General features: G+C 35.0%; 1 protein-coding gene across 4 annotated transcripts in view; it reads left to right on the top strand.

The window, feature by feature from the left end:
- The window catches only part of MTA3 (metastasis associated 1 family member 3), a 134694-nt gene that overhangs the window by 60516 nt on the left and 57000 nt on the right, over positions 1–17178 (top strand). For all 4 annotated transcript variants that reach the window (XM_050315242.1, XM_050315243.1, XM_050315241.1 and 1 more), the window contains exons 8-11: positions 1018–1117; positions 6033–6221; positions 11443–11517; positions 16613–16671. In XM_050315242.1, coding sequence (XP_050171199.1) covers positions 1018–1117; positions 6033–6221; positions 11443–11517; positions 16613–16671 — 423 coding nt within the window. The remainder of the gene's footprint in view (positions 1–1017; positions 1118–6032; positions 6222–11442; positions 11518–16612; positions 16672–17178) is intronic.

Here is a 17178-nt window from a genome sequence, read left to right on the forward strand (position 1 = left end):
TGTTACGTAACTAGGTCTTGAGTTTAGAAGGGCTTTACTTAATAGCTGCAACAAAGAGTTTTTTCTGAAATCACAGTGACACAATGCACCTCAAGCATCATTATACAATTCCAGGTACTGAAGCAACTTCTCTTCTGTTAATTAGTACTCTTTTGTGCCGCTGCATCTTTGGTCATTTCCTGTATCCACTCAACCCAGTCAAATTCTCTTATGCATCTTTCCCTTCACTGTGCATGACATATAGATGTACTTCCAAGAAATGTTAACAGTTTAGAACAGTCATATTCACACTAATTCTCCACATCTATTTATTTTTGTTGGTCTGGTAAGTATAATAAATACCATGTACAATTAATCAACAAAAGTGAAAAAAAAAGGTAATGGTTTGGAGAAAAACGTGTCTATTTCAATAATGCTGGAATACTTCTACTAAGCATGCTGAAAGATCCATTTATTTTATTGTTACTTAAATCCTGTGACAAAAAAAGGATTTTGGTGGTGCCTTAGACTAAGCTAATATACTTGCTTTAGATTGCTGATGGTAGTAGTAGATATGCACTACTGAAGTGAATAAAATTTCCTCATGGGGACATGGTGAACCCCTTTTTAATTTGTATTGTAATTTTTTAAGCAGTATTATGGCTTTTAAACTTTAGAAATAAGTCATGGTTGTAAAAACCAAACTGTGTAGAATCTCTGACTTCGTAATTAATAAAAAAATTGGTATATTAAAAATTGGTATGTTACAATTCTCTGAATATCTTTTGTTTCTATGCTGTTGTTCGTACATGTATATTGTTACTTTTTGGGGGGAGAAAGTCAGAGCTTTTGCTGCAGTGTTTAGTGTTTTTTCATGAGTATCAAGTTGTTCATTGTTAGCAAAGATGAAATCTTAACGGTTACAGCATGTGAATTCTGTTTCTAAAAGGACATTTTATAGATATGACATAGTGTGATAATAAAAAAGAGGTTACATCTTTCTGTGTATTTACTGTCTCTACTGTTTCTCTGTTGTAGTGCGGTTGGCACGTTTGCTCGAGCACTGGACTGCAGTAGCTCTGTCAGGCAACCTAGTTTACACATGAGTGCAGCCGCTGCTTCCCGAGACATCACACTGGTAGGTGGCTTCTTGAAAACCTACAACTTCTGTATCTGTGAATTCAACACTGTCTGGTTCTCCAGAGTCCCAATTTTCCTTCTCTTGTCCTTTAGATACCTGCAAGGTATATATATATATGCATGCATATATATATATACACCTTTATTTATGTATGCATGCATATATATATATGTACCTTTATTTATGTATGCAAAGGAGGGTGTGTGTGGTAGAAAATCCTATGTGTTTTCTTCAGGCTTGGTGGTACTGCCCTTGTAATCATGCTGTAAATCACTTGAATTCAGTTGTGGTTTTTTTCCATAGCAGAGTGGATAATACAAATTGTATAGGGATTCTTTTGGTGCAATTGAGCAACAGTGTAATTTAAAGTATGTGGTGGTAAAGCTGATTGAAAATTGTATAGATAATACTTTTTACTTACTAGATATGTCATCAAATTTTCTAAAGCATAAGCAATTTGACTTTGTAAGCATATTTTTGAAGAACATTTTAATTACTGTATTCTTACTCTGTTTCCTTAGTTTGTTAAAGTATTTGCTGTAATGTAAGCACCTGCACCTTTTAGAGAAAGTTAAAAATATGTCAATTACAGACCAAAGGTTTGTCTCTATATTCATACTGGCTGAGATGACAAGATGTGCTACAGTAATACAGGCATACCAGGAAAACTATGTGAGAACAAAAAATATTACTGTTTCATAGAATCAGGTTTGACTTACAGTTCCAAAGACATCAACAGTTGTTTATTATTTTAAGTATTTATGTACAGAATCATTAAGATGCTAGTTTAGACTAAAGTAGACCTGCTATTCACCAGATACTGGAGTATTAGAAACTAGAGGACACTTGATAAAACTAAAAGATCAGTTTGAAGTAGTTAAGGCACTACCTTATAAAGTGGATAGAGAGCCCCTGAAATCAAAAGGTTGTGGGAATGCTTAGTACCAGCAGGTTAAAAAAAGGGTTAGAAAAATTATGGACCAACAGCCATGAATGGGTACTGAGGAGTATAGGGAAAGTTGTTCCATCTAAACTTCTTAATTTCCAAGGTTTGTAGATGCTGGTCAATGAAATGGGAATTAACCTCAGATTGTAATTAGACTTACCTGCTCATTTTCTCAATGTAACATTCCTTGGTGCGACTGTAAGAGACAATGCTTGGCTAGATGGATGACTGATCAGATTCAGTAGGGCAGTTCTTGTATCCAGATAAAATGTATTCATTAGTATGATTAGAAAAATATTTAATTTATTACCTTTTGCAGTGTACTCAAAGGCTATTGAACAGGAATTGGATTTAGTCTGGGCTATGTTGGTTATAGTAAAGGCAGTGGCAAAATGTAAAGTTTTCATTAATAAACAAAATGAGTGTTCAGTTTCACATTTGCTGATATGACTTTACAAACACAATTCTATTCACATTAAATGCTTTATTTCTTTCATCAAGATAGTGATTTAAAATTTTTCATTTTATTAAGATTTAGTTAGAATAAGAATTTCTAATAAATTTCACATATTGCATATCCTTCTTACTGTATTCAGTGATTAATAGAATAGATTCATCCTTATAGCACTTTCTTCTTTGAAAGTACATGTGCAGTGCTGCTAATAAAGGGATACTTTCAGTGTTTGAGTGCCATGTAAATGTTTCTCTATTGCAAATGATCCATTAAGTTCCATTACACTTAATGAAAGGCATATCTTATAATGAGGCACCAGAGGAGCCACCCCAGGCTTAATTATTGTGTCTGTCTCTTCTCATTTTCCTACCCCCTCAGCTTTTTAAAACCTTCTCTTTTGCTTTTTGGCAATGCACTTCCTTCTAAGTTAAGAAAAGACATATTTGTCATTATAATAGTTACTTTTTCAGACATTCCCATGGTAATTGGGAACATATTTTCAGCAGCAGTTAAAGTTAGTAGAGACATTTGCAGAACCTATGGCATATCTCAGTTATGCTTTGGAAGGGATATAGGTGCATAACACTAAGAAAATTATACTGTCTATATTCTTAATGCAAGGCAGATAACCCTTGCACCTGAAGTGCTATTAATGGGATTTCTGTACACCACACCTGTGGCTCTCCAATATTCCTAATTAGTTGTTTCAGTCAGAGATAACTGTAAACAGACTGATACTGAAAAAAAAAGAAAGAGAAAACGCGTAGGTTAGAAACATGAATAAATTCAGGGTGGATGTACACAGCAGGGAGGTCTTGCAGCAGAATAGCAAGTGAGAGGTGTAATGAGACAAGGCAGGAACCTACCAGTGCTTTTAGAAAACCCTACTGAAGATGTGAAACAATGTGTGTTTACCTTCTTAGATGATAGTAAATGTGCTTCTCTTACAGTGATAAAGACTTGTGAGACAAACAAGTGTTTGCATTTTTGACCTTCTCAGAGGCAGAATTTTATTTTGTAATGTAAACTGATGTCTAACAAGAGAAAAAGAATGGGAAGGCTGTTTCAGATTCTTAAACATTGCATAGTGCATATACATAGAAGTTACAGCCTCTTAAAACAAAGCAGGCTGATGGAATCACTTGTTCCTTGTGGTAGACTTGTTCAGAAGAGCCCATGCTACTTTACTGTAAGGACTTAAATCTGGTTTTGGATGTCTCTTCATAATGAAACATATGAAGTTTTTTTCCTTTGTATTTTGAGTGATGTAGTTTTAATGATTAGACTTCTATATATGTGGCTTATACAATAAGCATACTTAAAATATTATTGAACTATAGAATCCATACTCTGTTTCCAGTCTGAGTGCTTTGTTGGAGGGAGTTCAGTCTAGTCACTTTAACTGACAGTGGAAATTGCAACAGGGTTGGGACCTGCGTGTTGCGGCTTGTTTGCAGCATGCCCTGTCATGCCCTTTTTTCGCTGCTCCATGCAGCCCTTCTTTAGCTTTTGGTGAAAAGTTTCTTTCTTTATCTGTTTATGTTTAGTCTTGAAATTCCCTCTATCTGTGTGACTAGTATTTTCCTCTGGTGAGACCCTTTGTCTGTGCTGGACAGTATGCTCTGGGCAAGAGTTCTTGTGGAAGGGCGGTTCTTCCTCTGTCCTTCAGGCTCCTGTTTGGGAGAAGCAACACTATGTCTCTCAGGCTTACTCCTTAAGTAACAGGTTGCCACTAATTGTTTCTTGCAGTCCTGTCATCCTTGGGAAAAGAAGATACTACTTCTCACAATTTCTACTAATGTCTTTGGGCTTCTCTTGTTTTTGCTACCACAATTTACTCACTGCAATGGGGGAATTTTGTTGCAGGTGAGAGGTGGCAAACCTGTAGAAGGCAGAAAGTTGTTATCAGAGAACTTGTCAGTGGTCTTCTGTCACAGAATAGCTCAGTGAAGATGCCAGTTATCCACAGAGTTCATTATGAATCTTTTCTTCAGTAATATCAAGAAAGTTTTATGGATTCAGATGTTTGTTATAGATGAAAGACAAACATAAAGCAGAGGCAAGGTTCTGATTTATTTACTTCTGTTGTAATTTTTAAGAAAGTTGGTATCAGTGAATAGATCGGGTTTCAGCAGCTGCCTGAAAAATGCCCTATGTGTACTGCTTTTCCACAATGGCTGCAGTTTGAAAAAAGGTTAAAAATCTTGTTAATGTGTCTACTGTAAGAGTTCAATCTTTAGAACTGGTTTACTCATTGCCTGAACGATAAGCAATAAACCAGTGATTTCAATATACGTTCTCTAGTATGAAGCTTATGGATTTTAGACATTATGTTACATATTTCCATATCAAAATACTTAAAAATAGCTTTTCTCCAGGCTGGTGAATTTGAAGTATATGTAAAATGACATATTACAGGATAATAGTGACATTGCTTCTTGCAGACAAAACAATTCCAGAATCTTGCGCTTGATAGCACTCAAAGACTTATGGTGAACTCTGGAGAAAGACAATAGTCACTCATAGGAGATGGAAAAAGATGAGGAGAATCCATTATTTGCAGTACATTTGGATGCAGAGGCTCAACTGGAATTGCTACGCTGACACATAATACAGGAGTCTTCCTTCCTTGCAATGTTTTCTCATGTGAGAGCGTGCATGCTACGCTCACAGCTCAGCACTGTGGTGGGACAAATAAGGAGGAGACTGATGTTATACAGTCACATGCAGTATTGTGCCTTATAACTCTAATACCTCCTTCATCAAACAGTTTATGCTTGTGGTGATGGGGTCTTTAGGGACGCTGAGTCAGAAAGGCTCTTTGTATATTACTCATTTTCCCAATGGGTGGATTTGTTTACTTTTCTTATTCCTCATCGCTGGTTATCAATGTGAGCATTCAGTGTTACCTGTAGTGTGAAGAATGTTTTAACTTGTTTGTTTTCCATTTTCCTCTTTTATAACACAAAAGGAATCAACCAAAGAAACCTTATTTACATGTCTCTGACAATAGTGTTTACTGAGAAACAAATATCTTGCTTCTTTTGTAGTATGATGATAATGAAAACAATAAATGTCTTCCTTCACCAGCAATGAGAATATTGAGCAAATAGATGTCTGAGCAGCTGTTTAGTTACTATTTAGAGCTTCTGTTAATTGAAAATGGCCCCTCAGTCAATATTTGCCACTGTCTTTATTGGGTTACTTGGAACCAATTTCTACCAACTAAAGATTCTTCAGAAATGTTTGCTAGTAATTTGCAGGAACTAATAAACTAATGTCATTTTTGGTAAACATTTTATCAAGGCATTTCCTTTCCCAAATTAAGTAATAAACAATTTATTTTCCTTATATTCTACAGCAGTAAACTATGATATCAAGATAGATTTGAAATTTAGCATTAGTTGAGGCTACTTGCTTGGCTGATAGAGAATAATATATTGAATTTGCATTAACTGAAATGGTCTATTGTCTGTTTAAACACATCTTAATTCTCTCCTTGTCCTTACCAGTTTCATGCAATGGATACACTGCATAAACACAACTATGATTTAAGCAGTGCCATCAGTGTTCTAGTGCCACTTGGAGGGCCTGTCTTGTGTAGAGATGAAATGGAAGAGTGGTCAGCATCAGAAGCTAGTTTGTTTGAAGAGGCATTGGAAAAGTATGGCAAGGACTTCAATGACATTCGACAAGACTTTGTAAGTATGCAAGTAGTACACATTCCTGTAGCTGTGTTTTCACATGGTTGAGCATAACTGCTTTCTATAGATTTGGAAGATTTAGCTAGAGGAGAAATCTGTGTGGCTTGTATATGTAACTAACATATGTATACATTTTATCTGGCTGAAAGTCAATATGCTTTCTTGTCTAATGACATTCTTTGGAAAAATGGTGACAATAGATAATCTGTTTAATGATTTAATACCAGGTACAATGTCTCCTGCTTGAGGTGTTTCAATCAAGACTTTTACAAGGATTTTACAAGCATCTGAAGAAGTTCCAGGAACTTTGCAGAACGTTTGCACAATTTCCAGTGAAATTCATTAGCAGCAACATGGCTGACTCCCCTGGGTGTTTTTGAAAAGCAGGATTTTCCTTCTATGGTTAGCAGAGAGAAATTTATATTCAGATAGCTTTTAAAGTGAACTACAGGGAGTTATTTTGATATATTAGGTGTTTTGGCAGTTCTGAAAAGAAAAGGAAATGTTTTCCAATATGTTCTAACTACACTGGTTTTGGTATTGAAGTATCACACTATAGGGTGGGAAAGCTTTAATTTGGTAATTCTAATGTGGAGTAATGAAATGAAATGGATTCGAACAACAATTACTAGAATTGCTACTAGTTTACTGCAGATTTTTTTTTTTCCACATTTCTTGGAGAGTCTTTCTTACAAGGGAAAATATTTCCTCTGTTTTACCGTGTTCAAGCTGGGCTTCATGTAAAGGTTAGGAATTGAACCAAAGTAATTCCGTTATTTAAGACTGAAATTGATTGAAACATTTTCACATTAATCTCATTCTGCTTGAGTATGAGAGCTCATTTTGGTTTTTCTTTGCAGAATTTTATTAAAAATCTTTATTAAGGGAAAATAGTATGTATGGTAAATGTAGAAGTCCTTCCAAGATAGAGTGTGGGACAGTGGGAGGAGGTTTGGCAGTGTGAGCTAAGCTGTCTTTCCTTCACTTTCACCATCCTGAAATGAAATATAATTGAATGAAGGTGGGAAGGGAAGGCTATTGTTTTTCTGAAGAACTGACATTTTAATAGGTGTATTATATCTGTGTGCTTAATTTTGAGATTCCCAAGAGAGAAAATTTTCACTGCATTCATGACATTTGGTTAATAGCTGCATCATGGCTGAAATAGCTCTGTTAAGTTCAAGAGTTTTAGAATTGAAATTTTAATGTAAACTACAATTCCTTTTAATTTCTTGTACAGATAAGTGGTTCTCAGCTGTAATTGTACAGTAGATCAGGAGCTATACCTTCTAGTTAAATGGTTGCTAATATATGATATTTGGCTTTTCAAAATGCCTTAATCATATAACACGTGGCTGTTTACAAGTTGAGTCCTAACTCAATTTGTGACCATGTATACCTAAGGCTTGTCTCTGGTATTTATATAGTATTTTTATTTTCTGTATAATTTCTCCGTTATGTATCCAATTCTGTTGATATCCATACATTAAAACGATACAATGAGGTAATGTGTCTCAAGAATCGCTTCTGCATTTGTAATATTCAAATGGTGGATATTTGGATGATTCTACTAGAAGCTATTTACAATATTGAAATTTTATCTTGAGTAGATTCCTGACACCCTCCGTCTTTCACTGAATTTTCCTTCCCAAAATACAGATATTTTCCCATCCTCTCCTCCCAAAGCAAGAGACACACACACACACACACAGATCAAGTAATAGTGTTGTGTAGCCTACTGAGGTTATGTTCATGATGAGTCAGAGTGCAGCACAAATGGATATGGGGCACTAATTTATTATAGCCTCTTTTGGTTAGTACAGGGATGTTGTCTGTTCTCAGTCACTTCTTTAATCTTTAGAAGAGTGTCATTTTTAAAACATAATTTATAACAACATCTATTTTTTATCTCAATTTATATGATACTGGTAACACTGCAGTCTTGATGCAATTCTATTCTATGTAATTTGAAATCTTTCAATTATGTTTATCATTGTGTAGTCTTGGGATATCATAGTTTCTCTAGAGTAAAATTTATCTGTTCTCACTTCCCATGTAGCATTCTAAAAGTATAGGGATTTGAAAACACACATTTGGTTTTTAAGTAATCACTGAAAATAGTCCTTTGAGATTTAGATCATGGATAAATGAAAAGTGTCTGCGAGGTTAGGTAGGTATAAATATGTAGCACTTAAGCAGTGATTTTCCACAATAGTACATTTATCTATTATCATCCCTCTCTTCAATGGCAAGTCATTGATGAGTTTAAGAACTCTTATATGTGTTGTAAGAGCAAGGACGAAGAAGATAATGCACTGGTAGTTACGTGTGTACTTGTTTGAGTCTCCACATAGGATCTCATGATAAAATTAAAGTCTGCACTGCCTGAGATTAAACTCAAACCTAGGCAGTCACACAGTGATGCCACAGTACAGGCAACGCTGTCATGTTGCATGGCAGAAAGTGGTTGGTAGCAGTCTCCTGGAGCAGAAGGGTTATGTACTGCCTGAGTCATTATATCCCAGAGGAGCTGCCTTTTCTGAGTCGGCCCAGATTTGCAAGACATGGCAGCTGCAATTGCAGCCATACATGATTGTTCTGTAAAGGGCAGGTTCATTTACTTTTCCAGCAATTAGTAAGAACTGGCACTATTTGATGTTCAATGTGCAGCTCAAGTATTAAGCTATAAACACTAAATATTTAGTAAGCAAGATAATTATTATAAATTAAATGGTGTAAGGGAGTTTACCTTTTTTTAATAGACGGGAGAAGCTCATTTGTAATCAAATCACCAGTCTAGCCTTTGAATAATCATTTTCATCAACTGTTGACTCATCGACTCTTTTAAGAGAGGTTCTGCTGGCTTTAAGACTGTCTGAATTCTAATCAACCTAAACTTTATAAGCTAATTCAATTTACTTGATGTACTTGAATTATTTCACATCCCAGGGTAGTAGAATGGAAGAAGAATGAATATTTTATGTTGTCCAAATATAACTATTTTCCTAACAATAAGACACAACTGTTATGCTTGTTAATTCTTAGTTTTTCATTATCAGCAGTTTTCACAAATTTATAACTACTACATCTCAGATATGGCAGGAAAGGCCTTGATAATCAAGACTTGGAACTGTTTATAGAAAGCAGGAGCAACTGTTTTCCAGCTTCAGAAGAGTGTGGAAACATGCCTTAAAATTACCATGTTCATTTTAGGTTGCTTTATAATCCTAAATTTTTCTTGCTTTTCTGGTTTGAGTGGTCCATTCTTACCCTGGAGAAACTAAGGAAACTTAAAACTCTCCTCTCTCTGTAGAGTTGATACTTTTTGCTAATTTCCTCCTGCAAAAATGTCACACAGATGAGCATATTTGCTGCTTTCAAAAATAGAATTTGGTAATGAGAATACATTATTCTGTGGCTATTCACAGCTTCATTGGCGGTTCAGAAGATTAAGTGCAGAGGTAAATGGAATAAAGGTTATTTATGCTCAGTCTGTCAAACAGGTTTTTCAAGTTCTGAATACAAGTATAAAAAAGTTATGAATCAAAGTATAAAAGGATTACAGTTATTCAGTCCAAGCACCTTAATTATCTTTCTTTATTCATAGATGCCTACTGAGTGAATGAACATATTGGTGTCACAATCATAGTTAAAACAGATTAAAGTATTTTCTGGAGAAATGGCAAGGATAATCTGTAGCATGAAGTCATTAATAAGTGTTCAGGATGGAAAATAAGTATGGATATGCTAAAATGTACTAATTGACAATGGCAGATAGTTGGGGTGGCAGCTTTTCATCTGGATGCCAGGAAGAATATGGACTGGGAGACTGAGAATCAGTTCATCTGTCACCCCACACCAAACGTGTTCTTGTCTCTGGCCTTTTTTTGGGTAGATTTCTCTTAAGGCATAATTTACCTGAGAGAGTAAAAGGATTTTAGGAAACTAAATTGTGTTGCTTTTTTTTAGAACATCGGCATATGCATTTCTTACACTGTTACTTTTGAATTATTCAGGGATTTACACACTGTGGTACACTGTCTGAAAAAGAAATCACAGCTGAGTCTGAGCATAAATCCCATTTCCTGAAAGGCAGAGGTGGGAGCCAGACTCAGTTTCTCTAAATGTCTGCAAGCAAGCAGCATGAAAAACTAGCTATGAGCTTCTGCATGCAGGGAGAAGCAGCTTGATAAGGTGTTCCTCTGTTGTTTTAGGAATTCAGCTAAAGGTGCGGGCAACTATTCTTTTGGCTTAAGACATGCAGAAAGCCCCCAGGTGGAGTGAGTAAGGTTGGAAAGATAAGTTTCCACACCAGAACTTTCTGGGACTTCCTAAGCATCATCCTCGTTTCTAGAAAGCACAGCATATTAGCATTAACATATTCCTCTAGAAAATATCACACACAAATTAGTAACATGTTTCCAAGTTAAGAAGAAAAAATGCATGAATTTTGTAAGGGAAATACTAATTTAAATTATAGAAAGTCTTTATACAGTTGAATAGATTATTTGGTGATAGTTAAAAATGGTGGTTTAATTTTGTCCCTGAAACATAGCTTAATGCATTTTTATTTTACCAATGAATATGTGCACCCAAAATAATTGTCATTATCACATGCACAAAAATGTTTGTGAAATATCGTTGTTGTGTTACTTAGGGTAACACATCCCTCACATCCCTTTGTTTCTTGATAACGATCAAGAGTACGTGGGGATTTATGCAAAACTAGTGTTATTGTATGAGTGGCTGAGTTGTTATGGGACTTGTAAAACCTATGATCTAAGTCTTGTATTCTTTGTATTTTTTAAGAGAAAAATACATGAGACTTTAACACAGTCTTGTCAAGATGATTTCTTTTAGTCCTAATGTTGTTCTCCATCTAATAGACCTTATAACAGAGACATTACCTTCTGTGTTTCCTCATGGAAATCTGCGTTCTGTTTTGATCATTTTCTTCAACCATAGGGCTTAATCAGAATAACTTACATTTAGATTTTGATGTGTGATATTGTAATTCTGCATACTTCTTAACTATAAGGAAAGGTTGTGTATTATTAATAGCAATATGTGTTTGTTTGCATATGGATTTTAATGTAGTTATTTAATACATTCAGGTTTTAGTATTTGTCTCAACTATATTTGATTTTAACATGTGTTTAATAAGATGTGGACATTGAAATTTTTGGAACCACTTTAATCTGTAACAAATGTTTTTCAGCTCCCTTGGAAGTCACTGACTAGCATCATTGAGTATTACTACATGTGGAAAACCACTGACAGATATGTGCAGCAGGTAATTTAATAACTATTTCAGCATGAACCAGTCTGAAACATTCTTAAAAAAATGTGATGATGTTAAAGCATAAAAATCTGTTAGTGTTTTTAAGAAGAAATATGGGGTAGGCCTATGATAACATTTTGAGATATAGACACAGTGGTTCTGTGCTGTTCATCACATACCTGTGAAGAGCTTTTTAAGCCATTTGTATTGTATGCTGGTTTGAAGTAATAGGATTCCTGGTTCCTATTGCAGTATGGGATAAGAAGGAAATGGGCTGCAGAGCAAATGCTTTAGTCGGTGAAGCTCTGCTGTGGGACTGAAGGAAAAGGGAAAATACTTTGTATTAAAGTGGCTGCTACTGTTATGAACCCGTTATTGATACTTCCTGACAAAACATTACTTTGGCATTACCAGCATTTAAAACCAAAACTGAGGCCATTCTGCACATGGTGGAGGTGTTCATCCTTCTATTGAGTGTTCAACTGTTTGCGTTGCTCTGGAGAAGAAACATAAGATTATATTGGGTACCAATACTATTGATAAATATTGATATTTTTAGCAAGTTTAGGCAAAATTTGAGTATTAGTGCTTTTTGTATATTGTGTTCTCTGTATTTACTCCTTGGTTTAGACATATAAAATACTTTAAAATATTCCATTTTAATTTCTGATTTAATGTTTAATTTTGTAGCTCATTCACTTGCTGCATGATTACTGGCAATGTTATGTACAGTGTGTTGAAAATACTTTCTTTTGCTGTAATAACTACAGCTGTACTGTTAGATGGATTTTTTGAGTTGTTGATTAAGTGTATCAGAAGGATGATTGCTTCAGGTTGTTCAGGTTTATTTGAAAAGTGTTTCTACATCAACCTGTCAGTGTATGGAAAGCAGGGAAACCACATAGGAGAGTCTTGGATTATTGTGAGGACCGTTTAGGTCTATGGATAATACAAATAGCAAATAATATGTTCTATATAAAAGCATGTTTTTCTGTGTTTGTCACCATTCATTTCACTATTAACACTTTTTTTACACTGGTAATTTTTGTCCTAGAAAGGTACTGCCAGCAGAGATTTGCTGCGCTTGTCAGCTCTTAAGGATGGGGCAAGAGATTATCTTTAAGAATCAGATAAAAAGATTTTATCCATTCTGAAAGCCATGGAGTAAGGATAAAATGAAGTGCAAATTGTCTTTTGTCAACACTCTTAGATTGCTCAGAGACTGATCTTGTTTCATGTAGTTTTTTCCTGGAATACTTGCTCTGGAGTGGTTGGCAAAAGACTAAGATACCCTTTTTAGTTCTCTAGGGCTCTGTTATGATTCTGTTGCCACAATGATCAAGGTGTGGGATGTGTTGGGATTGCATGTCTTTCACAGGATTAGGTTCTATACAAGAAAAACACATGGGCTTTATGGTTGGTTATCTGCAACTTGAATGCTCTTGTAAATGCCTGTGTTTTACTTGTAACTAAATAAATGCTCAACATCCTACTGTAGAACACGCCAATACACCAGAGGATTGAATGCTTTACACCTGTTCTTTCAGGGTCACATATGTGATCACCAGTAACAAAACCAGTGTAGTCCAAACACCTATTTTTTTATCTTGGTTAATATAATAATATTATATATAATATATTATTATATATAATATATTATTATTATAGATGATATATTATATATATATTATATTATAATATTATATAATACATAATATAATGTAATCCTTCCTAACAAGGGATCAGAATTTCATTGTGCCCCTATTTAGTTTTTTGTGGAATGGTAAAAATTAACACAGGTCAGTATTAATATAGTGTGTAGGGTTTGGGTTTTTTTCTCCAAAAAGAACAAGGTGTGATAACTTAGTGCATTTCAGGGAGAAAATATGTTCAGTAAGAAAGTGGGGATTTCAGTGTCATTCTTCTCCAAATCTCTTGCTTGAGGGGTAGGGTGACTTGTGAGAATGGGAAGACAAAAAAGGGTCAATGTACCCACTTAAAATACAGTCTCTGAATCCTAGATTTGTCTGATTTAATATGAAAATTTGCTTTTAATTATCTCTATTTGTTTGTTAGAATTGTATACGTGATGTCAGGCACAAGAAAGATTTCCTTATCATAACTTCTACTAAATGTTATTCTTGCTAGGTAGCTAAAGGTGGTGATAGCAGTGGAGGTACTGCTGCCACCTTACTTTCAGACCATCTTCTCTTCAAGTCAGGATGAAGGGAAGATATGTTGAAGTTCTGTGAACTTGCCTAGCAAAACTAATTCAGGCCTTGAGTAAACATTCTTGGTGATACGGCACTTCTCATGACCACTACTATAAATATAAATATTGTTTGAGGAAGGCCAGGTGATTGATTCCACTAAATTAAAAGTCTTTTCATTATTTTTGGTGTTCTCCTTATAAATCTGATTCAATGCAAAAAGATCTTTACTGAGACTTCATGAGAGGAAAAGGGTGAACATATTTAATGGTAACTGAATTACTGTTCTACAACAATAAATAGCATTTGCCTCTCATTCATTTATTTCCACTGTACTAATTTAGGGAAATGGTCAATTCTTGGGATGTTTTTAAGTTGATATTCATAACAGAAGTCCTTAAAAAGCACAAACACTCAGTTTCAATGTTAGTTGATTAAAAGTAGTAGACCCTAGGTAAAAAACTGGGTTAGTGTAGTTTGGCCTCACCTAAAATGTGGTCTGTAAGACCTGTTTGAAATACTGTTGAAGATGTAATTTTAATTTTTTTTTTCCAGGTAAAACATCAGCTCCATTTGTTACATTGCTCCAGTGATTTGTTACAAACTGGTGCTTTGTTTATTGTCTAAATGTTTTCAGTTTCAACTTCCAACCTTTACGAGTTTTCATCCTCTAAATTTCAACAGGCAGGAGTTTCATCTCAGAAACTGCAGCTGTTGATAGCTTTCTTTCTGCATTCTTTCTTCTCTCTTGGTACTTAAAAGTTGATAGGTCAGTGTGAATTCAAGCTGTGACATGTTCCATTGCTTTTAGAGAGCAATGTTAGCCATAGGTTTAACATAAAAAAATATAGCTTGTACTGAAATGGCATTGTATGACTGTTTTTTTAGAAGGCACTGTATCATTTGCTTTAGTAAATAAAGGAGGAAAGCAGTTGTTAAATTGCATTTCTTACAATCCCCCATACCAGTACTAAAAGTATGCTAAAATTTAACTAATGTGTATATAATCACTTCTCACTGACACTGCCATCAGGGCTTAATAAAGCTTCCTACATACAGCCTTTACATTTTGGCAGTGCTTCTGGGCTACTTTCCTTGTTTTTCTCCCTTTGTTGTGTTTTCCTCTTTTGCTTCTGCTTGGTGTGCAGTGAGGTTTACCCATTCTTTTTGTAGAATGGAACCAGTTTGTTAGGAACCCCTGTGGAACGTGTGTTACCTACTGACTTGCAGTTTTGCATGCTTTTTCAAGCTGAAAACAAATTCTGTGTTGTTGGGTATAATATGAAAAGGAAAGAGAGAGAGCTGTGGAAAGTCTGGCTCGCTGTGAAGCAGAGAGATTCACCGTTGAGACGTCCTCTGCAGGCACAGCAGACTGTGTTTGCATTTTTGCTATGGGCCCATTGAAGGTAGAGAAGTTTACCTGGCCTGGCTCTGGGGAAAGCTACAACTGCACCAGCAGTATTATTGGAATTCACTTCTGTAGCTCCAAACACAACCAGGCACCTGTGGACGGCAACAAACTGCTATAAAAAAAAAAAAAGTGGAGGAAGCCAGGAAGCCTATTCTGGAGATAAACAGAAAAGGGCTCTGTATTGCATGGGAATTAATTAATGGTGGTATGGACTGCTTAGAAGTTTATTTGTCATACATTGCTCCTTAAAGGTGCAGTTTTTATAAATGAGAGTTTTGTCACTGGATAACACAGAGGCAAGTTTCTAAAATGGAAAAGAACAGCAGGTTACAGGGGGAGGTTTACTCAGACTATTGGACCAGTAAAGCTGATTAACCCTGTAACTCACTCAGGCAAGAGACTCAGAGCAGAGTCGTCTGCTAATACTGTTCCCAAGGTGGGAAATACTCTCCTGGATTATAAACCTTGCAAAGATTGGATATCAGAAAATAGGTGTATAGCAGAGAGGAGGATTGGCAGAGAGGAGAAATGAAAGAGAGAATTGGTAGAGAGAAGAAATGAAAGACTGAGTTTTAATTACCTGATAAAGAAAGGCAGGCAGTATTGATTTAATTGGCTGTGTGTCTCCCCCTTTTTTCATCCTCTGTAATACAATTGACCATGTTTCAGCTCCTTTTCTCTATTTTTTTTTCAAGGGAACAGAAGTAATGTCTGAGTGCAGGGAAATAATGTTTTTTCTTGATCTTTTACGTATAGACAAACCTGTAGACATCTCTGAACTCTGTTTTACTTGTGCCATTGCTGAAAACAAATACCATCTTAGTTACCTGTATAATATATGGTAATAATTAAAGCTTCTCAACATTTTTAAAGTTAGTAGGACTACCTAAAAGGTGATTTGACTTCATTACAAGTATGAAGAACATAATTATTTAGTAAATTCACATACTATCTTGGCAGTAGCGTAGCTGTCCTGGTACTGTGATGTACCCAAGCCACAGTTTTAATGGCATTTAACAAAAGGAAGTGTTTAGTTATTTCTAATAGTCAGTGGACTTAACTGTTCCTTATAAAATACCAACCTCAGGCCGGACAGAGTGCACAGGAAGTATTGAGGTACATAACTGATGAGGAACTATTTCATTCATTTATTTTCTACTTAATTCTGCAATGAGGGTTAGCCACATTGTCGTACATGTTTATGTAGATGTAATTTATATAAATAGTAATTCTTGTTTTTACAGTTTTGTTGTCATATGTGGGGCCTGTGAATTTTACTGTAAAGGATAGTACAGTATAATTTCAAATTAATAATAAAAATGGAAAACTGTTTTTCATGGTTTTCATCTTGTAGATTTCTGCACTTGTTTTGGAGGCTCTTGTGAAATAAAAAAATAGAAATAATTTAAAGACGGATTGTGTACAGTATTATGAAATCTCATGCTTTTATGTAAGAAAATATTTTAATTTGTAATTTTTCAACTAGAAACGTCTGAAAGCAGCTGAAGCAGAAAGTAAACTGAAACAAGTATACATCCCCACCTAGTGAGTATAACAACAAAGTCTTTTTTTTTTTAAAATATACAGGTAAAATCGAAACTGTAACATGGTGTTACATGCATGGTAGTTTCATAGTCATCTTTATAATGCTTACTTTCATAGTATATGTTATATACAGAGATAATAATGGTAGAAATTCTTAAGTGACACCTTCATATCTAACTGAGCCATTTGTCCATGACCTGTAAACTGCCTGTCTGGAATGCTGAGAAGTTTTACAAAAGGTGATCAAGTGCTATCTGTGGACTACTCACAAGCAAGAAGAACCTTATCATTTAAAAAGCATTTTTTTACAGAATAATCTCTTCCAAATCCCTGTAGCTTCATATATGTGTAAATACTTCATATTTCTGTAAATGCAATATTTCAAAATAGAAGCAGTTGTTAAAGTAGTTACATAAAACAAAATTAAATCAGATAATTTCCCATTACAGTTTTGTCTTGTGAATAAAGTCTATTCTTCAGCTAGAGACAAGACATGTTCTGTAAATT

Source organism: Myiozetetes cayanensis, unplaced genomic scaffold (genome assembly GCF_022539395.1).
Source record: "Myiozetetes cayanensis isolate MyiCay16 unplaced genomic scaffold, myiCay2020 scf2-11, whole genome shotgun sequence".
NCBI classification, from domain to species: Eukaryota; Metazoa; Chordata; class Aves; order Passeriformes; family Tyrannidae; genus Myiozetetes; species Myiozetetes cayanensis.